General features: G+C 43.4%; 1 protein-coding gene across 1 annotated transcript; it reads left to right on the plus strand.

The window, feature by feature from the left end:
- Positions 1-15821: 15821 nt before the first annotated feature.
- Positions 15822-24440, plus strand: LOC121577035 (protein unc-45 homolog A). The gene is made up of 17 exons (XM_041890730.1): positions 15822-15980; positions 17316-17508; positions 17624-17799; positions 17909-17998; positions 18102-18269; positions 18381-18549; positions 18653-18823; positions 19036-19207; positions 19355-19655; positions 19826-19920; positions 20011-20152; positions 20439-20579; positions 21798-21925; positions 22030-22096; positions 22200-22313; positions 22489-22878; positions 22996-24440. Exons 1-17 carry the CDS (start codon positions 15957-15959, stop codon positions 23269-23271), a joined length of 2817 nt encoding a protein of 938 aa, XP_041746664.1. The 5' UTR covers positions 15822-15956; the 3' UTR covers positions 23272-24440.
- The last annotated feature ends 1027 nt before the right edge of the window (positions 24441-25467 follow it).

Below are 25467 nucleotides of genomic sequence, written 5' to 3' on the forward strand. Positions count from 1 at the left end.
GATTTGTATCAAAACTGGTTGTTTTTCCGTGATCAGTGGGAGAATTATGAAATCACTACGGGCTTAGATAAAAAGACCCGCATGTGCAAGTGGCAACACTGCTCAGTATTATTGGAAGAGAGTGCCATATGCTTTAGCGTCACCTAGATATGGGGGAAGAGGATAGGAACAATTCAAATAAAATCCTTGACATTTTACAAAGACATTTTGAACCCGCTCGTAATGTGATTTATGAAAGATTCATTTTTAACACGTGAACAAACTCAAGCAGAGACGTCTGGTCAATATGTTGTGAGGCTGAGTCAATTGTCTGATTCATGTGATGTCGGGTCAATGAGAGACGAAATGATCAGAGACAGACTTGTGATTGGCTGTAAAGATAAGAGTAAGCACAAGTATTCTGCGCGAACCACAATTTACGCTGACTAAAGCAATATATATACAGTGCCTTCGGAAAGTATTCAGACCCCTTGACTTTTTCCACATTTTGTTACGTTACAGCCTTATTCTAAAATTGATTAAATATTTTTTTCCCCTCAGCAATCTACACACAATACCCCATAATGACAAAGCGTGAACAGGTTTTTTGAAATTTTTGGACATTTATTCAAAATAAAAATTGAGCTCGAGTGCATCCTGTTTCCATTGATCATCCTTTAGATGTTTCTACAACTTGATTGGAGTCCACCTGTGGTAAATTCAATTGATTGGACATGATTTGGAAAGGCACACACATGTCTATATAAGGTCCCACAGTTGACAGTGCATGTCAGAGCAAAAACCAAGCCATGAGGTGGAAGGAATTGTCCATAGAGCTCCGAGACAGGATTGTGTCAAGGCACAGATCTGGGGAAGGTCCCCAAGAACACAGTGGCCTCCATCATTCTTAAATGGAAGAAGTTTGGAACCAACAAGACTCTTCCTAGAGCTGGCCGCCCGGCCAAACTGAGTAATTGGGGGGAGATGTGCCTTGTTCAGGGAGGTGACCAAGAACCCGATGGTCACTTTGACCGAGCTCTAGAGTTCCTCTGTGGAGATGGGAGACCCTTCCAGAAGGACAACCTTCTCTGCAGCACTCCACCAATCAGGTCTTTATGGTAGAGTGGCCAGACGGAAGCCACTCCTCAGTAAAAGGCACTTGACAGCCCGCTTGGAGTTTGCCAAAAGGCACCTAAACACTCTCAGACCATGAGAAACAAGATTCTCTGGTCTGATGAAACCAAGATTGAACTCTTTGGCCTGAATGCCAAGCGTCACGTCTGGAGGAAACCTGGCACCATCCCTACGGTGAAGCATGGTGGTGGCAGCATTATGCTGTGGGGATGTTTTTCAGCGGCAGGGACTGGGAGACTAGTCAGGATCGAGGCAAAGATGAACGGAGGAAAGTACAGAGAGATCCTTGATGAAAACCTGCTCCAGAGCACTCATGACCTCAGACTGGGGCGAAGGTTCACCTTCCAACAGGACAACGACCCTAAGCACACAGCCAAGACAACACAGGAGTGGCTTCGGGACAGGTCTCTGAATGTTCTTGAGTGGCCCAACCAGAGCCCGGACTTGAACCCGATCGAACATCTCTGGAGAGACCTGAAAATAGCTGTGCAGCAACACTCCCCAGTCAACCTGACAGAGCTTGAGAGGATCTGCAGAGAGGAATGGGAGAAATTCCCCAAATACAGGTGTGCCAAGCTTGTAGCGTCATACCCAAGAAGACTTGAGGCTGTTATTGCTGCCAAAGGTGCTTCGACAAAGTATTGAGTAAAGGGTCTGAATACTTATGTAAATGTAATTTCCATGTTTTTATTGTTAGTAAATTTGCACAAATTTCTAAATCCTGGTTTTGCTTTGTTATTATGGGGTATTGTGTGTAGATTGATGAGGGGACTTTTTTTGTACATCCATTTTAGAAGGCTGTAACGTAACAATGTAGAACAAGTCAAGGGGTCTGAATACTTTACGAATGCACTGTATGCAGAGCAAGCGAACAGACGCACATCCAATTAAAAAAGATGAACACTGTCCCTGAACAGGCAGAATCTGTCAATTATGCTACTCAGAACAAATACAGAGACCATGTCGATAAAAAAATGGAAACATAATTAGTCAGACAGTGATGCAAGGCGGAAAAATACTAAAGATGGGTGCATGTACTGTGGATCAACACACGCAAGAGCCAAATGCCCAGCATATGGGGTTATATGCAAATTCTGTGGAAAAAATAACAATTTTGCTAAAGTGTGCAGACAAAGTAAGCCTGTTAATCTGCTAGAACAGGATACATGCAGTGACCATAATGATGATGATGATGATGAAGAAGCTGAAATGCTATACATGACAGATGTCAATTCTGGTCAAAGTGGCAAAGATAAATGGTTTACAAACTTAAAGCTTGCCCCACTGACGTGATAACTGTGATTATAATCCAAGCAGCACTATCAAATGCCAGCTTGAATGTGGCTCAACTGTTAATATACTCGGCTACGGAGACTTTATGCAAGTAATGCAGGATGGAGCTGCAAAGCCACAACTAAGCAAGGCAAGGCTAAGACTGTACAATGGCTCGGTTAAAACACCAGTAGGGGAGTGTGAACTACAAGCCAATCATGATAAGCAACATGGTTGTGGTGGAAAAGCCTGGCAAAATAAGAGTCTGCCTCGATCCAAGTGCCCTGAACAAAGCCTTATGTAGGGCACATTACCAAATGCCTACCATTGAAGAGGTACTGCCAAGCCTGGCAAAAACTAAAATATTTTTGGTTATGGATGCAAAAAATGGGTACTGGCAGGTACAGTGCCTTGCAAAAGTATTCATCCCCCCTTGGCGTTTTTCCTATTTTGTTGCATTACAACCTGTAATTTAAATATATTTTTATTTGGATTTCATGTAATGGACATACACAAAATAGTCAAAATTGGTGAAGTGAAATGAAAAGAATGTTGTTTCAAAAAATTCAAAAAAATAAATAACGGAAAAGTGGTGCGTGCATATGTATTCACCCCCTTTGCTATGAAGCCCCTAAATAAGATCTGGTGCAACCAATTACCTTCAGAAGTCACATAATTAGTTAAATAAAGTCCACCTGTGTGCAATCTAAGTGTCACATGATCTCAGTATATATACACGTGTTCTGAAAGGCCCCAGAGTCTGCAACACCACTAAGCAAGGGGCACCACCAAGCAAGCGGCACCATGAAGACCAAGGAGGTCTCCAAACAGGTCAGGGACAAAGTTGTGGAGAAGTGCAGATCAGGGTTGGGTTATAAAAAATATCCGAAACTTTGAACATCCCACGGAGCACCATTAAATCCATTATTAAAAAATGGAAATAATATGGCACCACAACAAGCCTGCCAAGAGAGGGCCGCCCACCAAAACTCACGGACCAGGCAAGGAGGGCATTAATCAGAGAGGTAACAAAGAGACCAAAGATAACCATGAAGGAGCTGCAAAGCTCCACAGCGGAGATTGGAGTATCTGTCCATAGGACCACTTTAAGCCGTACACTCCACAGAGCTAGGTTTAACGGAAGAGTGGCCAGAAAAAAGCCATTGCTTAAAGAAAAAAATAAGCAAACACGTTTGGTGTTCGCCAAAAGGCATGTGGGAGACTCCCCAAACATATGGAAGAAGGTACTCTGGTCAGATAAGACTAAAATTGAGCTTTTTGGCCATCAAGGAAAACGCTATGTCTGGCGCAAACCCAACACCTCTCATCACCCCGAGAACACCATCCAATGTTTTTCATCGGCAGGGACTGGGAAACTAGTCAGAATTGAAGGAATGATGGATGGCGCTAAATACAGGGAAATTCTTGAGGGAAACCTGTTTCAGTCTTCCAGCAATTTGAGACTGGGACGGAGGTTAACCTTCCAGCAGGACAATGACCCTAAGTATACTGCTAAAGCAACACTCGAGTGGTTTAAGGGGACACATTTAAATATCTTGGAATGGCCTAGTCAAAGCCCACACCTCAATCCAATTGAGAATCTGTGGTATGATTTAAAGATTGCTGTACACCAGCGGAACCCATCCAACTTCAAGGAACTGGAGCAGTTTTGCCTTGAAGAAGAAGAAAAATCCCAATGGCTAGATGTGCCAAGCTTATAGAGACATACTCCAAGAGACTTGCAGCTGTAATTGCTGCAAAAGGTGGCTTTACAAAGTATTGACTTTGGGGGGTTGAATAGTTATGCACGCTCAAGTTCTGTTTTTTTGTCTTATTTGTTGTTTGTTTCACAATAAAAATTATTTTGCATCTTCAAAGTGGTAGGCATGTTGTGTAAATCAAATGATACAAACCCCCAAAAAATCCATTTTAATTCCAGGTTGTAAGGAAACAAAATAGGAAAAATGCAAAGGGGGATGAATACTTTTGCAAGCCACTGTACGTTTGGATGGAGTAGTTACCTCACCACATTTTGGACCCCCAATGGTAGATACCGGTGGACAAGGTTACCTTTTGGAGTGAAACCAGCTGCAGAGGAATATCATCGAAGGGAACATGATGCACTTCAGACCCTGCCAGGAATAAGCGTCATTGCTGATGACATCCTGGTATATGGATGTGGTGCAACAATGGAAGAAGCAGTGCAGGACCATGACCACAACCTGACTCAGCTCCTACAAAGAGCAAGGGAGATGAATCTAAAGCTGAATGAAGACAAAGTTAAGCTCAGGCTCACAAGTATTACATACAGTGAGGGTGTAGTGTCTGAAGGTCTATGATTTTGCTGACATTTGCAAATGGTGTAATAGATGAACTTTACTCTGCTTTGCTGAAGCATCTGGAAAGCATTGCTACATAGGCTTCTTGGAATAGAGGACATTTGGAGATATGTGGAGGCCAGGGATTGGTCTATCTAAAACCACCCATCTTATGTTACATAGGATAAATACCATGTTTGAACAAAGGACGGGGGAAAACAACATATTAAGAGATTGGGCCGTTGTTCTGCAGATGTCTGTAAATTGACGCTGAACTCTTTTGATATAATAAACCTTTATAATCAAAGTACAGTGTCCGCGGATTCCTTGTTCTCACAGCATCTCGGCATCGTTGTCTCGGACACTACAAGGGAAAAAAGTATTTGATCCCCTGCTGATTTTGTACGTTTGCCCACTGACAAATAAATGATCAGTCTATAATTTTAATGGTAGGTTTATTTGAACAGTGAGAGACAGAATAACAACAACAAAATCCAGAAAAATGCATGTCAAAAATGTTATAAATTGATTAGCATTTTAATGAGGGAATAAGTATTTGACCCCCTCTCAATCAGAAAGATTTCTGGCTCCCAGGTGTCTTTTATACAGGTAACGAGCTGAGATTAGGAGCACACTCTTAAAGGGAGTGCTCCTAATCTCAGCTTGTTACCTGTATAAAGACACCTGTCCACAGAAGCAATCAATCAATCAGATTCCAAACTCTCCACCATGGCCAAGACCAAAGGGCTCTCCAATGATGTCAGGGACAAGATTGTAGACCTATACAAGGCTGGAATGGGCTACAAGACCATCGCCAAGCAGCTTGGTGAGAAGGTGACAACAGTTGGTGCGATTATTCGCAAATGGAAGAAACACAAAAGACCTGTCAATCTCCCTCGGCCTGGGGCTCCATGCAAGATCTCACCTCGTGGAGTTGCAATGATCATGAGAATGGTGAGGAATCAGCCCAGAACTACACGGGAGGATCTTGTCAATGATCTCAAGGCAGCTGGGACCATAGTCACCAAGAAAACAATTGGTAACACACTACGCCGTGAAGGACTGAAATCCTGCAGCGCCCGCAAGGTCCCCCTGCTCAAGAAATCACATATACAGGCCCGTCTGAAGTTTGCCAGTGAACATCTGAATGATTCAGAGGAGAACTGGGTGAAAGTATTGTGGTCAGATGAGACCAAAATCGAGCTCTTTGGCATCAACTCAACTCGCCGTGTTTGGAGGAGGAGGAATGCTGCCTATGACCCCAAGAACACCATCTCCACTGTCAAACATGGAGGTGGAAACATTATGCTTTGGGGGTGTTTTTCTGCTAAGGGGACAGGACAACTTCACCACATCAAAGGGACGATGGACGGGGCCATGTACCGTCAAATCTTGGGTGAGAACCTCCTTCCCTCAGCCAGGGCATTGAAAATGGGTCGTGGATGGGTATTCCAGCATGACAATGACCCAAAACACACGGCCAAGGCAACAAAGGAGTGGCTCAAGAAGAAGCACATTAAGGTACTGGAGTGGCCTAGCCAGTCTCCAGACCTTAATCCCATAGAAAATCTGTGGAGGGAGCTGAAGGTTCGAGTTGCCAAACGTCAGCCTCGAAAACGTAATGACTTGGAGAAGATCTGCAAAGAGGAGTGGGACAAAATCCCTCCTGAGATGTGTGCAAACCTGATGGCCAACTACAAGAAACGTCTGACCTCTGTGATTGCCAACAAGGGTTTTGCCACCAAGTACTAAGTCATGTTTTGCAGAGGGGTCAAATACTTATTTCCCTCATTAAAATGCAAATCAATTGATAACATTTTTGACATGCGTTTTTCTGGATTTCTTTGTTGTTATTCTGTCTCTCACTGTTCAAATAAACCTACCATTAAAATTATAGACTGATCATGTCTTTGTCAGTGGGCAAACATACAAAATCAGCAGGGGATCAAATACTTTTTTCCCTCACTGTACATGGGACATCTTTTGACAGCTAAAGGCCTGAAGCCAGACCCCAAGAAGGTGGAGGCAGTACAGCAAATGCTGCCACCTACAGATGCAAAAGCAGTGCAGCGACTGCTTGGTTTTGTAAATTACTTAGCCAAATTCTTACCTCATTTGTCTGACGTTAGCCATTGCGTCGGCTGACCAATAAAGATGTGCTGTGGGAATGGCTTCCTCAACATGATGCTGCATTGGAGCAAATCAAGAAATTGGTAAGCACCCAACCAATACTGAGGTACTATGACCTCTCTGAGGAAGTAACCCTACAATGTGATGCAAGTGACAAAGGCCTAGGGGCAGCAATCCTGCAGAAGGGGCAGCCCATTGCATTTGCTTCAAGGACATTGACACCCACGGCGCAAGGATATTCCCAAATTGAAAAGCAGTGCCTAGCCATAGTGTTCACCTGTGACCGTTTTGATCAATACCTTCATGGTAGGGACTTTATCATGGTGCACACTGATCACAAGCCGCTTGACGTTATCTTCAAAAAACCTCTTCTGTCTGCCCCGAAGCAACTACAAATGATGATGCTAAAGCTTCAGCGTGATCAACTACAGGTAGCATACAAGAAAGGAATAGAGCTTCACATTGCAGATTTCTTGTCTAGGGCAGCACTACCAATAACTAGTCACCCGCAATATCGGACAAATGAGACTGTATATGCTCTACAGGCTAAGTTTGAAGATGTGAACCATGCTACTGATCAAACATCTCCCTGCAGACACGGGATGCTATCAAACCTCATTCAGCAGGGGACAAGACTTCCCAAATGATTCAGTCTTTTATCCTAAGAGGCTGCTGTACACAAGAAAGAGTACGCCCATCCTGGTGAGGGACTACTGGACATACAGAGACTAACTCAGAATGCAGGAAGAGGTCGTCTACAAAGGCGACAGGGTGGTAGTGCCAGAAACTCTACGCCCAATGATTCTCTCTCGTATCCATGCAGGGCACTCAGGGGTCGAAGCCAGTCTCAGGAAAGCCAGAGACTCAATATTCTGGCCCAACATGACCCAGCATATGTCATGCTAATCTACCTAAGCAGCAAAAGGAAATGCTGCAGCCGCATGACATACCAGGTACATCCTTGGTCTAAAGTGGGAATGGATCTGTTCACAGTCAAGAACATTCCTTTTCTGATTATAGTGGACCACTATTCAGATTTTTGGGAGGTGGAGAAAGTGATCGACACAACAGCCACTTGCATCATCGACTGTTGTAAGCAGCAGTTTAGCAGATATGGCATACCTGACAGTGGTGTAGATACGGATAATGGGCCCCAGTTCACGAGTCAAGACTTTGCTTTTTTTTCAAAAGCCTGGGAGTTCCATCATGTGACCTCCTCACCCTACCACAGTCATAGTAATGGTAAGGCAGAGTCAGCAGTGAAAATAGCAAAGACTCTCATCACAGGCTATGCAGGAAGGCACAGATGTGTAGCAAGCCATTTTGGCGTGGAGAAATACTCCCACAGAGTGCTTCGGCAGCAGTCCTGTACAACACTTAATGTCTAGACGCACTCGCTCTCTGTTGCCAACAACTCCCAAGCTCCTCGCACCAAAAGTCATTAGGGATGTTCAGGCACACAAGCGTGCACGTCAGGATAAGTCAACATTACTATGACCAGCATGCAAAAAATCTGCCTGTAATAAAACGAGGCCAAGCTGTCAGAGTGCTCCTGTCACCCCAAGCCAGGGATGCCACATGGAGTCTTGGCACATGCATAGGGCACATCAGCGCAAGGTCAAATGAAGTGGAAGTAAAGGGCCGAAAGTATCGAAGGAACCGGCGGGACATGCACCCAGTTCAGGAGAGCATAGGGCACAGGAGGGCCACAAGGGAAAACTGTGAATATCCTTTTGGATGGTGTGGGCAGGACACATAATGAGGAGACGGGGAAGACCCCACCAGGGCAGTTATCTCTGCCGACCGTGCCTCCACAATTTTCAGGAGGATGTGGAAGAGGAAGGAGAGGCCCAGAGGTGCCAGGAGAGGCCCTGAGGATCCCAGAGGTGCCCAATGTGCGAAACACTAGGGCAAGGGCTAACATAAGACCCCCTGCAGTATTGGGACTATGTCCCTTAAGAGATGGTCAATTTAATTTTTTTATCTTATAAAAAATAAATAAAAGGTGTTTGATAATGTAAATAATAATTTTCACTGTGGTATTAAAATGGTATGAAGTGCTTGAGCTAATTCTATATGAAAAGGAAGATGTTGAGATAACGGGGGGGGGAGGGCAGTATAAAAAAATAAATAATAATAATTTAAAAAAAAATGTATTCACTAACTGTAAGTCGCTCTGGATAAGAGCGTCTGCTAAATGACTAAAATGTAAATGTAAATAATGGGCATAATGCCAACCCAGAGATGGCGCTAGTTGGGCACCTATCTAGGATAGATAAACAGGTGTATTATGAGTGTCTGATTAGGATGTTGTGATCTCTAACAGGTAATACCTGAGTAAAGGATTATGCTTGCATTTTACCAAACTCTCCGACATGAGTTATTCACATACGCATATTAGCATGTACCACAGGAGGTTGGTGGCACCTTAATTGGGGAGGACGTGCTCGTGGTAATGGCTGGAGTGGACTCTATGCGATGGTATCAAACACATGGTTTGATGCCATTCCATTTGCTCCATTCCAGACATCACGAGTTCATTGACATGAGAAAATAGCAACTCTACAGTTCACAATGACTACAATGAATGGCTAAATTACATCCGGACACGAAGGGTCCACGGAGCTCATCCTCCTCCTTGCTACTCTATGAGGGGACACACTTTTCACGCCACTTCGATACAAAGTGATTTTCACAAACCCTTTCCCTAACCTTAACCTCAGACTCCTAACCAGCTATGTTAATTATCCTAACCAGCTATGTTAATTATCCTAACCTGCTGCGTAAGTTCTCCTAACCTGCTACTAAAAAGTAACTACGGTATCGAAGTGGCATGAAAATAGTGTTTCCCGTCTATGGGAGAGCACCCCCTTAAGCAGACAGGAACTGACCATTTTATTTTCATTTATTCATCATCTTTGTTTTAGCCTAGTGCGATTGATTGAGAACTGCAAAACTTTGTGGGATGTGCTCAAAAGCCAATGATTAAATAACCATCTATATCTTAAAGCGATTTTTATGCTCACTCAAAAAAGTAGTCACATTATGATGAACTTGGTGAAATATGTTTTGATAACATTTGGTCCATCTGAAAATGTGTTTTGTTCAATTAAAAATATCCTTCATTTGTATTACACTCCCGAGTGGCGCAGTGGTCTAAGGCACTGCATCGCAGTGCTAGCTGTGCCACTAGAGATCCTGGTTCGAATCCAGGCTCTGTCGTAGCCGGCCGCGACTGGGAGACCCATGGAGCGGCTAGCTCAGTTGGTAGAGCATGGCGTTTGCAACGCCAGGGTTGTGGGTTTGATTCCCACGGGGGGCCAGTATGAAAAATAAAAAAAGAATGTATGCACTCACTAACTGTAAGTCGCTCTGGATATTTAGCTAAATGACTAAAATGTATTATATTTCAGAGTATTACGATATAAAAATGTGCCTGACTGTATTCTGCTAATTATCTACCAGTGATGGATTGGGAGAAAGGCTTAGATAAAGGATGAAGGGATGATAAGGGACATGCAGGGTTTTGCCATGTGGCAAGCAGATCCCTAGGTGAGCATTCCCTGTGGAATGCCAGGTACGTTTCCTGCTCTGCATCATACATGATCCACACAAAGCACAAACCAAAGGCAGGGGAATACTGTGGACTTAAATCAGGTAAGACTCTCCACTTTATCCCTGTTTCTAGTTTTATTTTATCTTTAACTCTGCCTTGTTGGAAAAGGACCTGTAAGTAAGCATTTCACTGTTAGTTTACACCTGTTGTTTACGAAGCAATTGACAAATAAAATGTGATTGATTTGTAATATTTATTAAGTCCGCTTTTTATTGGCAGAAATCATAATAAAGTAGGGAAGTACGGTGCGGAGCTATGCTGTGTGAGGGCTACTCTGACCACTGGGGTGGTCACCACACAGGGTTCCACTGTCCCCGCCTCTCTGACCCCCCTGACCTGTCCTTCTGTTGCTGGCTGGGAGAGGGGCTGGGGCTCAAACAGTGCTGCCCACGTTCACAGTACCACAACAGCATGAACAGCAGTCAGACAGAGACCGGAGGGAACTCCAAAGAACCTAAACCTGTAGGCTAGTATGGCTACCCTAGGAGAGCAGAACTTTCTATCCAGAATTTATGTTGTGTTTTTCCTTAGAGTGAGTGAGTGTATGGTAGGCTTTTTAGTTGATATAACATACTTCACGCCCTATACTTGTTGCTTTTGTGGAAATATAAGCAAAGCTTACACTTCAATAATTAATTAACAAGCTGTTAGGAATATATGAGACAGATGGTGTTGTTTGTGACTCATTTCAGCCTTAGAACTCTTTGGAGCTTTGATAATATTGATATTTCCTGTGTTGTTTTTGCATCGTTGTGATGGATGTTTTCTTGTTTGTTTTTTGTGGGAAACTGATAAAAACAAGTTATTATCCTAAACTTTGGGCACTGTCTGCAAACATGACTTTCATGAAAGCATCATAGTCATTGACCACTGGAAAGCTTGGCCCTGGTTTTTCATGAGAGCTTTCTGTTTTGATTTCAATACAGCTACAGGTCCCTGTTCCAGACTGTGGTTCTGCTCTATGGGTCCTTGGTATTTGTCCTGATGCTTGTGGACTTCCTATGGTTCTGTCGTGCGCAGGGTCTCTCAGTAACGTCAGCTCTTAGGAGGCATATCACCTGTCCTCGCTGGATCTCTAGCCTCCTCTTCCCCTACAGTAACAAGACACAGCAGCAGCTCTACCGCTACCATGGCAATGGGAGGGACTCAGGAGTCCTAGGTGAGCACAAGATCCCTCAAGACTCCTCTTGTCTCTAAGGCAACAGAGGACACACACAACAATGAGGCAATTTGGCTGACCCATTAAAGACCGTGTCCTAGGGGAGATATGTCCATGCCAAGTCCTACATTTGAGCATTTGAATCCCTTGATGGCCATCAATTTAAAACAAAAAAAAATTGGATAGCATACTGCCACACTATGGCATAACAGGGTATTTTATGCATATGGATCACAGCAGGGTATAGAGGGATAATGAGTGTGATCATACAATATCATGTGGTTTTGCTTGTATATTTCCAATGTGTATAGTTTTAATAGATACAGTTATTCCCACCAGCACCAGATTTATTAGGAGATACAGTGAATCAGTAAACTACTTTGTCTCTATACTGAGCAAGAGGACTCATACCTAATGCTCTGCATTGGGTGTCTACTTCAGGTAAATGTATGGAACATTGGATGATACTGTATGACCTTTATGGTCTGTCTTTTGTCATGATATCATTATCATAACGAAATACTATGCTTCATACTAAATAAAAGGTAACAATGCAGGCCTAATAAAATATTTTATTTAGGGATGAATTGACATTTACAGAATGGAAAATGGGGGAGGGTCAAGCTTTTTCAATTTCAGTCAAGGGGAGGGTTTAGTATTTTTTTTTATCTAGTCAAGGGGAGAGTAATGTAATTTGTAATTGATGAAATGTCAATATTTTTCAGTGTTTTAGAGTTAGTTGCTTATTAGGCTACATATTGATGTGTGCCCGATGCCACCCCTCATCTCTGATTCTCTGATGGGCGCACAATATCAAGTGCGCCTATAGGCTCTTTAGTGTGGTCTCAATCAAATGATCTATAGGCTACGAAGGGCATGCTCGGAGAAGCACAGAGAATAGTTATATTTCTAATATAGCTGCTGGGATGGTGTAAATACAACTAGGCTGCATTACACACTGCAATTGATATTCCAACCCTGAGCCCCCCTGGCCTGCTCTGCTCTTGCTAATCAAAAACGTATTTTTGTGTGCTGCCTAACCAATGGCTTTGCCGTGTAGGCCTACTGTGGCAGTTCAGGAGGAGAGTCAAAGGCTTCTTCCGAAAATAATTTATTAGACCTAGTCCAAAAAATGCACATCCTGCGCATAGACTAGCCTATGTTCTCTTCAGTTTGAGAAAGAGTGCACAAAGATGAAAAGGAAGACCGGTCAACTTTGATAGCTTTCTACCACTATAATTGATTTGATTAAAAACAATATTTTTCTTGCCCATGATGTAGCCTATTTATCAGAGTTATTGACCTCACAATAATCCAGATTCAAGTAATTTACATTGTGGTTCTGAAACTTCAAGCTGCAGCCGCGGCACAATCGATCGGGAATGGACAGCTCATGGTGGTGAAAGAAGGCAAATTCGAGTAGGCATAATTCATTTCAACAGTGTTCATTATAATTAGACTTTACTAAAAACAAGAGGGCTTTGTGTTGGAAGCCTATTTCCTATTTCTTCATATTTAAGAAGTAAAAGGTAGGCCTACCTGTTTGACAGACGAAATTAGGCTATAGGCTGCTATATCCATAGGTTTGTCGGTCAATTCCTCCACCCACCATGTACCCTTAAATGTAAAGTCCCCATATTTGGGGACCCTATTTGATTTGTTTTATTCAATTCAGTCTGGTATGAGAACGGTATCCGCTATCTGCAAAAGCAGGGTGTCTGCTGAAAGCTGAGTATATTGGCTATTGATCGGTGCCTTCAAATCTTTGTTAGGATTTACTACCATATATGGGCATTCAAATTTACAAGGGCAGGCTGAGCGGATGACCTCATTTCAAGATGTCTGCTACCTACATTCCGGTTAGCGTTGTGAAGCATAAACAAAATAAACACGGAATAGGTTGATACACACCGAAAGCCGGGACTCCACAGATCATGAGAATATCTTATTTGTTTGCCTGTGACCTACCGTTATTGATCACCAGCCCCGAGAGTCAAAATGTTTATTTTACACAATGTTTTCACCAAAAAGCAAACATCTTACAAGGTAAGCTTAAATTTGGTCTGTGTTTGAACTATAGCTACATGGGGGGTATCAAATGAATCCTTAGGTTGTTAGGAACAAATCTAGCATATTGCCAATATTATCTGATGTATGACTTAATGGCAACATCGAATGGCCACCAAGTGACTATATCTATGCGCATTAAAAATATATTGCCTGCTTACACGCTGTAGGCATCCATATCCCCTGTATGTCCCCCGACACCACCACAATAGTTGAGAGGTTGGTGTTGTAGAAATTTAGTTTTTATAGTGAACAATAACATTTAGGCACATCCTGTGTGCAAAAACAGTGCAATTACCACATTCGGACACTTTGGAGAGGTTGAAAGGATACTTGAATGTACCCTAGATACCCCATAACACCACCACAATGTTTGAGTGAGGTTGATATGGTAGAAATTGTGTTTTTATACTGAACAAATAGCATTTAGGGATTGGAAATATGTAATAGCACTGGGATTATCTAATTTACAGACAAATGCCACTTTGGATAGGTTTAGGGACACTTGGAAACGTCCCGTGACCACACCTGACACCACTTACTAAAACATCTGCCCATTTCTAGTTGTGTTAGGTCTATCAGTCCCATTTTTTTTCTGATATTGTTCACATGTTGTGGAAGCCATCTGATGTGTTTCCAGCTCTAGTCATCAATAATTCACTTATAGCTTGTCAATGAAAGATTACTTTCAAAATAAATTTTTAAAAACAATTGTTATTTTGTGTGTGCTTGATCTTGTGTATTCTGAACTATGTAACGCCTATCTATCTTCTGATCATTTCCTCATAATCTCCCAGCTGTCTTCTTTCCAAATATACGAAGTTTTTGCATGTCAGAATCATGTAATTACACATGAATAGCAGTTACTTTTGGCGCAAATGTACATTTTGCCATTAGGCTGCTATATCCATAGATTTGTCGGTCAATTCCTCCACCCACCATGTACTCTTTTAATAGCATACCTCCATGTCAGTGAAGGGCTGTAAAGCTTATTTCTCTCAAATGTTGTGCACACATTTGTTTACATCCCTGTTAGTGAGCATTTCTCCTTTGCCAAGATAATCCATCCACCTGACAGGTGTGGCATATCAAGAAACTGATAAACAGCATGATCATTACACAGGTGCACCTTGTGCTAGGGACAATAAAAGGCCACTCTAAAATGTGCAATTTTATCACACAACACAATGCCAGATGTCTGATGTTTTGAGGGAGCATGCAATTGGCATGCTGACTACATGAATGTCCACCAGAGCTGTTGCCAAATAATTGAATGATCATTTCTCTACCATAAGCTGCCTCCAATGTCATTTTAGAGAATTTGGCAGTATGTCCAACCGGCCTCACAACCACAGACCACGTGTAATCACGCCAGCCCAGGACCTCCACATCTGGCTTCTTCACCTGCGGGATCGTCTGAGACCAGCCACCCGGACAGCTGATGAAACTGAGGAGTATTTCTGTCTGTAATAAAGCCCTTTTGTGGGGAAAAACTCATTCTGAGTGGCTGGCCCTGGCTGGCCCTGGTGGGCCTTGCTCCGAACTGGGTGGGCCTATGCCCTCCCAGGCCCACCCATGGCTGCTCCCCTGCCCAGTCATGTGAAATCCATAGATTAGGGCCTAATGAATTTATTTCAATTGACTGATTTCCTTATATGAACTGTAACTCAGTAAAATAATTGAAATTGTTGCATGTTGCGTTTATATTTGTGTTTAGTAGTTTTCCTGGAGGCACTACACATTCCGTTATATTTAACACTTAATGGATTTAGTAAGGCACCGGGCTTTGATCTGTATTTCATTTGAAAAAGACAACTACATAACCCTATATTCTAGCATTTAAAAAAGAGAGGAGTGAATAGTAATGTAATTATATTTTATGAAATGTCACATCTTAACATTAGGCCTTGTTCAGATGCTTTGCACTCACTTTATCAGTCCCTATGTAAAAAGCATTGACTGTAGGTCTACTGGTCCAATACATAACATACTTGCAATGAAAATGTAACCAAATAAAGTGCTTGAGCGATAAACGGTCAACTGTGAAGCGTGAAAGCGTCCAAGCGTTTAGAAATTCTCTGCCTTATATGGTCATGGAGCATGTGTAGAGGGAGGAGCCGCTCCATAATCGTCATCATCGTGCACCCACAGGAAGAATTTAATAGAGTACTGTCATAAACTACCGCCTCTAAAAGCAGAGAAATAAATGAAATAAAGAAACAAATCTACAGTGAGAAGAGTCTCATTTACCGTCAGAGTTTATCGGCCAGAGAAGGAAGGTATGAGTGTAAACGGGAAGGAAAAGGTAAGAGATCGCCAATAGCGGATAGTTTTGAGTTTATTGCTCTGTGGGCTGCTTAGCTAGCTAACGTTAGCTTGCCCAGAATCTGTGGTCTGATGCCGCGTTCACGTGCTGGTAGGAACAAGGAAACCCGGACATTTCCGAATTACTAGCTTGTTGCAGTTATACACGTGCCCCGTTCAACGAAACAGCATGTCGGACATTTCTGAGTTTCCTAGTTCCGACTAGCATTTGAACGCAGCATATCTAGAGAGACGAAAGCGTTCTTTTTTAAAGAGAAACGGGGTTGGTAGGTAGGATTTAGTTTATCACTGTCTCTGGCCCGCACTCCAGTACGGTAGATGGCGGTAATGCACCATAACGTTGGATGTCAACCGCCGATAAACCCCACTGAAGAAGCAGAAGAAGAGACGTGAAAATACGTTCGTTACTCACAAAATATGGATTTTCGCTGAGCCGATATATTCATTTACTCCCATTACGGCCGATAGATACGTCAAAATAAAAATGTAAAAGCAACCGAAAAAATGCTCATTGTCGACACCTCTAACGCACAGATACTGGGGCAACGTTAGCTTACTGCTTAGTCTGATTCATCAGGCTGTAATACACAGTTAATTTGTACATAGAGATTGAAACTAATGACTGCAAAATTGTGTAAATATGCCTTACAAGTCAGAATGTTGAATAAAATGACATTTCAACTTACTCTACCGGTTGGCTGTGCGGTTTGTCCTTCAGCTGCTGGAAATTTGAGAGGAAATATCCACAGGAAAGTATGGTTTACCCCGAAATGTCAACTTCACTACCAGTGCAATAAAAAGTTGGGTAAACAATACTTTCCTGTGGATATTTTTGTCTGAAATTTCGACCATCTTAAACACCAACACCACAGACAACCAGTAGAGTAAGTTTAAATGTAATTTTATTCAACATTCTGGCTTGTAAGGAACATTTACACCATTTTGCAGTCATTAGTTTCAGGCTGTATATACCAATTAATTGTGTATTACAGCCTGATGAATCAGACTAACGTTAGCTATTTAGGTTCATCAACAGATTGAGCATTTAATCACATATGCAACTACGACGATACCTCCTATATGCATTTTGTCTTATTCTGGCAATTGATGTTTTATCAGTATTTTTACTTACCATTTACAGTGTGAATTGCTGTGAACATGTGCTGGGGCATGCATCACTAGTTAGTACAGTTTCTCTACATTTGCGTCTAACCATGTATATCCCAAATGACAATGATATTGTGGAGAGAAGTTGGACAGTTCGTTGTCAGATTGTGACAGTATTGTGCCCACTATCTGTACCTCTTTGATCCAGGACACTGGTGCCCTAAAGGAAGAGGGGAATATCCTGTTCAAGGCAGGGGACATGCAGGGGGCTCTGTGCTTTTACACAAAGGCTCTCAAATTGAGTGACAGCCAGGCAGAGAGTGCTGTCCTGCACCGCAACCGCTCCGCCTGCTACCTCAAGCTAGAGGACTACACGAAGGCTGAGGCTGATGCTTCCAAAGGTGGTAGAGTGCAGAACAAACCTGTCAATGTTGTCACTCACCAATGGCGGGGCTAAATTAAATAATTATTTTTTTATACTACATTTTACTAAGTAGAGTCTCTTTCTCTCTCCAGCTCTTGATGCTGACCCTGGTGATGTGAAAGCCAGGTTCCGGCGGGCACAGGCCCTGCAGAAGCTGGGTCGTCTGAACGAAGCGTTTCTGGATGCTCAGAGGTGTGCACAGATCGAGCCCACAAACAACACCTTCAAGGAGCTGCTCAGACTGCTGGGAGCACAGATCCAGAAAAAGGTGACGTACCAGCAGAGACTATGTAATATCTTGAAGTTCTGATTAAGTCTCTACAATGTACCCAGGAGGTCAAAGGCTATAATAAGGATTTATTTTCTCTCCCTTGTAGTCAGTTCAGATGTCCTCCACAGACGCTCGCGTTCAGCAGATGTTCTCTCTCCTCCTGGACCCCTCAGCACAGCCTTCAGACAGACAGAAGGTAAAACAACCACACCATACACACATAAACACTGACCACACTCTGGCATGTTTTCAGCTTTGATGAACCTCACACCTGGTGATCTTCTTTTTCTCCATGGCAGGCTGCTCAGAACCTGGTGGTGCTGTCTCGTGAGGATGCGGGAGCCGAGCAGATCTTCCGTAACGACGGGGTGAAGCTGATCCAGAGGCTGCTGGGCTCCAATCAGGAGGAGGTGGTCCTGTCTGCTCTCAGGACCCTGGTTGGCCTGTGTACTGGCCATCAGTCCAGAGTCAGTATTGGATACATCTGTGTTTCTCCATATGAAACACTAGACATTATTTAGATAAAGATTCTAGCGTCATTGCATTCAACCATTGACCTTCACCATCTTCTTCTCCAGACCATGGCCATAGTGAACGAGCTGGGCATGGAGCAGCTGTGTGGGGTGATGGGCTCTGGGGCGTCTGCTGTGTCCCTGGCTGCCTGTCACCTGCTGCAGGTGATGTTCGAGGCCCTGACAGAGGGCATGAATAGGGAGATCAGAGGGAAGGACGAGGCCATACTACCTGGTGAGATGACATGTCTTCCGGTTACAGGTTGTTGCTTCTCAATAAAACGGAGAAAGAAAAGAAAGGCGACATACTTAAATATATTTGTGTGTGTGCCATACAGAGCCGTCTCGTGAGCTGCGCTCCATGCTGCGCTACCTGGTGGAGATGATGCCAGAGAGCAGCGTGTCTGGGCCGGGCCGAGACAGCGCCATCAACCTCCTGGTCAAACAGGTGCCCCGCAAGTCCCAGAGGAACCCAGACAATTCCCTCACACTGTGGGTCATAGACCAGGGTAAGAGACGGACTAACTCCCTCACACTGTATGGTAGACACCAAGGTATCGTAGAGACAGAGGATGTTGTATTTTCCTCTTTGGTGGATGCAGTCATTCAGTCATGCAGATAAGGCTCACACAGTACTGTATAGTATTTTGAATCCGATGTACATGTAAATATGAACTATGAAAGTGTTAGATCAACCATAGCTCTGTTCTCTCCTGTGCAGGGCTAAAGAAGATCCTAGAGGTAGCAGGAACGGTCCCTGAGATGTCTGAGGGACCTCCCCTCACAGACAACTCCCACATGAGCTGCTCTGTTCTGCTCAGCAAACTCTATGATGACCTGAAGAGTGATGCCGAGAGGGAGAACTTCAACAAACTCTGCGAGGAATATGTCCAGTGAGTGTTTTTGTCATGGCTTGATTTTCCCACCAGGAAGGTTATCTTATTATTTTCATTGTCAGAACAAATCCAAACAATCGGCTTGTGCATTTTTGTGTGAGAACTACTCTGATACCTTTACTGCTATTGCTCTGTTCTGTGCAGGCATCACTTTGGCCGCCCCGGCCTGGAAAGTAAGCTGCGCGCCATTCAGACGGTGTCTGTGCTTCTGCAAGGACCCAGTGACGTGGGCAACAGGACCCTGGAGATGTCGGGTATGATGGATGCTGTCATCTCTCTGTGTGCCTCGGAGGTCGTGTGTCACCAGCTGGTGGCGGTGGAGGCTCTGATCCACGCTGCAGGCAAGGCCAAGAGGGCCTCGTTCATCACAGCCAATGGAGTGGCACTGCTCAAGGACCTCTACAAGAAAAGCGAGAACGACCGGATACGCGTTCGAGCGCTAGTGGTGAGTGTTCAGCCAATAACTATACTATACAATTGTTATATTGTCTATGGTTCAGCTAAACACCAACACACTAGGCCAATTGTCCCATTGGAATAAAAAAAAAACATTTGAAATAAGTAGTGACATAACTTAATCAGTTTAATTAAAACATGTGTTTGTGTGTGTTACAGGGTTTGTGTAAGCTGGGCTCAGCTGGGGGGACAGATTTCAGCATGAAGCAGTTTGCTGAGGGATCCACACTGAAACTGGCCAAACAGTGCAGGAAGTATGTGACCTGTTTTTTTCAAAGTGTATAACTTAAAATGTAGCTTGTTGTTATAGAAACAGTCATATGACGTACCTCTTCCTGTCCCAGGTGGCTGTGTAATGAGTCTCTCCCCCCAACGTCTCGGCGGTGGGCCATCGAGGGCCTGGCCTACCTCACTTTCGACGCTGACGTAAAGGAGGACCTAGTTGGGGACAGGAATGCCCTGCAGGCAATGTTTCAGCTAGCTAAGGTAAGCTTAACCTCTTCCCCCTCTTAACATCAAAGTAAAATCATACAATATGATTGGTTAATCGTGACTTTTTATATCATGAGGCTATGTTTTTCTACTCGCTACCATCTGTTCCTCCCAGCTTCCCTTTTGTACTGACGTAGAGATGTGCATACTAATGTGTAATATACTGGTAATGATAACTAGTAATTTCATGTAATGATGTAAGTCGCTCTGGATAAGAGCATCTGCTAAATGACTTATATGTTTAAAATGTCTGATGGCGGTGTATTGTGTGTCCCTACAGTCAGAGGATAAGACAGTGCTGTTTGCAGTGGGCTCTACTCTGGTGAACTGTACTAACAGCTATGATGTGGACAAGCCTGACCCTCAGATGGTGGAGCTGGCCAAGTATGCTAAACAGCACGTACCAGAGGAGCACCCCAAGGTACTGCACTGTGTGTGTGTGTCAGGGCCGTGTTACCCAAGGTACTTCTAGACATCCAAACCTCACTAATCACTGGGTCTCGACTAGAGGTGTAACGGTACACGTATTAGTACCGAACCATTCGGTACGGGGACCTCGGTTCAGTTCGCACTGTGAACCCGAATGAATACATTGCAAAAAATATGTAAAAAATAAAAACACTAGGTCTATAGGCTATTCCTGCACTGCGTTGTAGGCCTATGTCCCTTGAGTAAATCTGAGCTGAAAAACATTTAAGGATATCCCCTTAAAACAGAGCCTATGCGAAAAATGCAAATCTTAATTGCCACATTTCAAACTGTCCTTTTGTAAGGTGCAGCCGGGACCTATTTCTCCGGGGGGGTCGATAAAACCAGAATTGGAGGATCCTCCATCATCGTTTAAATCTCCAATTTGGGAAAATGTTGGCTTCCCAGTAGATTACAACGACGATGGACAGAGAGTTGTGTATTAAACGTGAACGGTCCTCCAACTGGTAATTACAAGTGGGAAACTTGTCTATCATCCTGAGCACCCACTTCTTCCATATGGTGAACTCTGACGTCACCGACTAAGGAAATGGCCTCTATAACAACATTTTCAGCAGTTAAATGTAACAAAATATTATTTATAAAAAGCAATCTATTAATGTGGTTTTTGAACTCTAATTTTATTTACAAGCATGATAGCTGTACTTTTAGTTTATGGTTGACGCAGCTTGTTGGCCATAAGAGTTCAAATCACATGAATGCATCCAACTGGTATTTACGACTTCACAACTGGTACATTTTCACCTCCCACATGGTTACAAACGCAGCATCAGAGTGAACTTTAGAGGCCCAACAATCCTGTCACAACAGACAATGCCAGGAACATTATGAATACTGAACATTGTGAATGGCATTTAATTTTCCTGCTGTACCGAAACCGAATCAACCAGTGACTTAAAAATCGCAATACATACCGAACCGCGTGTTTGGTGAACCGCTAAACCCCTAGTCTCGAAACAGGGAATATTCCTCTCATTAGGTAATTTTTATCAGCTCTTGTCCCAGATTTATTTTATTACTTAAACCTTTATTTAAACCACAAAGTCCCATTGAGGTCAAAGACATCCTTTTTTAAGAGAGACCTGGCCAATAGAGTAGCTCTGGCCAAAATAGCGAAGAGATTGCCCCACTGACTGTGTGTTTGTTTCAGGACGCTCACTCGTTTGTGGAGAAGAGGTTGATGAAGCTGCTGGAGGCAGGTGTGGTGTCTGCTCTGGTGTGCATGGTTAAACAGGAGAGTCCCGCCCTTACTGAGACCTGCAGGGAGTGCATCGCCAGGTTTGTCTGTCTTCCCTGGCTCTAGCCTAATAATACTCTGTCCTCCCAGTTTACAGCTCAGTCTTTTCCCCCTGCATGTATCTCAGTAGTATCTCTCTCTGCAGGGTGTTCTTGGCTCTGGTGGAGAGGCAGGAGGACAGGGGCACAGTGGTGGCACAGGGTGGAGGAAAGGTGAGACCATCCTCACATCAGTTATACCTAAACACACCAAATGTATACTTCTTACTTGATTTAATTGACCAGTAAAATGCATTTGATTATGCTGTCTTCCCAGGCCCTGCTCCCTCTGGTGTCTGAGAGTACTGATGTCGGGAAGACCAAGGCAGCACAGGCCCTGGCCAAGATCACCATCACATCCAACCCAGAGATAGCCTTCCCTGGGGAGAGAGTGAGATAACCACCCTATCCTGCTCCACTGATGAGAAATACTTCTGTTTGTGTGGAGATCTAGTAATAAGATATTGCTGAGCCTGTTCAGATTTGTCCATTTCAATCCATTGTGGTGCTCTCATGTAAACTCCCCGATCCCTTTCTATCTCCTGTGTGTGTGTGTGTGTGTGTAGATCTATGAAGTGGTGCGTCCCCTGGTCAGTCTGCTCACCCTGGACTGCTCCCTGCTGCAGAACTTTGAGTCTCTCATGGCCCTCACCAACCTGGCTGGTATCAGCGAGCGGCTCAGACAGAAGATCATCAAGGAGAAAGCTGTACCCAAGGTAGAGGGTTACATGTTTGAGGAGCACGACCTGGTCCGCGCTGCAGCCACAGAGTGCATGTGTAACCTGGTCCTGAGCATTGAGGTTCAGCAGCTCTACGTGGCCACGGGGAATGACCGCCTGAAGCTGCTGGTGCTCTACTGTGGAGAGGAAGACGAGAGGCTGAGGAAAGCTGCAGCTGGAACCCTGGCCATGCTGACCGCAGAGCAGCCTGAGCTGTGTGCCCGCATCCCTGGAACGGTGATAAATACTCCCTCGAAACACACACTTAGGTTAAATTGAATATACGGTACCAGACAACTTTCCTTTACTATTTCTGTCCAGAGTTTGACTTTTCTTCCCTCTCTCTGATTCCAGACCAGTCACTGGCTAGAGATCCTTCAAGCCCTGTTGCTTAGTGACAGCGTGGAGCTGCGTCACCGTGGAGTGGTGGTCACGCTGAATCTGATGCAGGCGGAGAAGAGCCTGGCCGAGACGCTGATGGAGAGCGAGGCACTGGAGATCCTCTCCGTCCTGGCTAAATCCACAGAGCAGAGCCCCATCTCCAGAGCAGCACAGCACTGCCTGGATAAGGCTATGGAGTACAGCATCATCAAGAAGCCAGAGGAAGGTGGAGAAGGAACTGAGCCCTGAGGACAGTGTGGAAGTGTGTGATGCTACAGGAGAAAGGACTTATAAGATGATGATTGTTCCACTGCTGTTCTGTGTAAGGTGTGTTTTGTAGAATAGGAGCCAAGCAGTTTTGGTCTTTGAGGGCAGTAGGCTGTGCTGGTTTCAGTTTGGGGGCTGATATGCTTTACAAACATCAAGTGATGTGCAACAACCTGAGAGCTGGAGTTGGTGAATGTTCGTAATAGATCTTGAAGAAAGGCAAAACACGCACTCACTTAAATATTCTTTAAGTTTTAATTTAAAAACATTACAGCCTTTTCCTTTCTTCAAGTATGTCTTTTGAACCTGGCACCCGATGACCTTTTGTCACTACAAACATTTGAGCACACCTCTTTTTATCATAATAGATCTCCCAGGGCAGGGCTAAAGAGGACAAATTATACATGCTTCGACTGCTGTGCCACCTTGAACTCATGGATTATTCTGTTTGACGCTAGAGGCACAATGCATAGCCAACAAGAGTGTGACACTCAACCTGAACAACCAAATACAATACTTAATGCATTCATCACAAGTCATTGCTTGATCTTGCTGTAGTTTGACTTTTGTATTCCAATATCTTTTACATGTATTTCCTTTCCATTCCCGGTCATTTTCTAAAAAGGTTTTTAATGTTTGCAACACATTATTTATGTTCTATTATGCACAGAGAAAAACAAATGATTTACTTGCACCTTCTTATATGGATCATTGTTTTTGTTTGCCTTTTCTATTTCCACTACATTTCCAATGTCTTGGTTATTGTTTGTTTGTAAACCAAGACCCAGTTAGAAGGCTGGCTGACAAATAAAAAAACGTAGGTTAATAAGTCAGTGATTATTCATTAAACGCTAATCCATTGTATATAAATGTTTTAATCACCGAAGACTGCATCTACACCACTGAGGTATAATAAGAACTGGAGACTGCGTCCAAGATGTTCGCCCGTTGTTTTTAAGGTAATGTACTCATGTTCACATACGCCGATTCATGGACCTTCTATATTCGGGTTTCATCCAGTTTATATGGACCAACATCACATGCCCACAGACCTCGTCATGTTATCCAAAAACATGGCAGACTTTGGATGAATATAAAATAATATCTTTGGCTGTGAGTGATGGAATAAAAATCTGCCTCAGCAAAAATTATTTGAATAATTCAATGGATGTTTTGTGCAAAGGTGATGATTAAAGAGGCCCAACTCAGCGGAAAATCTGTCTCCCTCCAGCAGGTGGCGTTTTTCCATTGTTTCGCCCACCAAGCAAAGAGTTTTTGTATGGAGGTCAATGAGTGTCTAATTTGGTCAACAAAATGTTTTATGTATTATTTGCTACATGAGATTTAGTTGATCGATTAGAAGTTTCGTAACACTTAAATTGTTACGAGTGTACTGATATAAGTAGGACATGTAACATCCTGGCAACTTTTAGAAAAAAAAACACTTTATATCAGAGTTGTCTCGAGATGGCTATGCATATTAATGAGATGAGGCTTGTAGCGTTGCATCTCTCTCCATTGAATAGGCGGTTGACGTCAACAACCCTTATCGAATATTCAAAAAAAGGATTACAATAATGAGACGTATCCACCAATCGTTAGGGCGGAGACACGTATCTTGTCAGTATATCCATAATCTTTGTCTTTATTTTTTTTGCCCGATACTACGCAGGTGCATCAAACAAGCTCCTTTCAGATGTATTTCAATTTATCGGACAGCTACGCAGCAGAAGTGGATGCCAGGGTTGGATTGCGTTGAGCAAAGTTGGAGCCTTTACAAAAAAAGATTGCAGTTTTGAAACTGCAGTAAAAGTGCAGTAACTGCGGTCGACTGGTATTTTGGACGCAGTAATTGCAGAATAACTGCAGTTATACTGCACTGTAACTGCATACTGCAAAATTACTGCAGTAAAAAAAACTTATTTTGGACGCAGTTTTTGCAGCATACTGCACTCTGACTGCAATATTTTTTCGTAAGGGAGTGGAGGATATATCTTCGTGTATGTCAGATAATAATGATTTGTTTCTTGTTGGGATGCATATCTGGGAGACACGTTTGAGGTGTCTAAGATGGGGAAGCATGAACTGGGAAAAGTGGAATCTATCAAAGAGACCAGAAGTGCTCTTATTGTGTTTCTGAAGAACAGAGGAAGATTGCAGTAGGCCTCAAAATAATCC

Source organism: Coregonus clupeaformis, chromosome 11 (genome assembly GCF_020615455.1).
Source record: "Coregonus clupeaformis isolate EN_2021a chromosome 11, ASM2061545v1, whole genome shotgun sequence".
In the NCBI taxonomy this organism is placed as follows: Eukaryota; Metazoa; Chordata; class Actinopteri; order Salmoniformes; family Salmonidae; genus Coregonus; species Coregonus clupeaformis.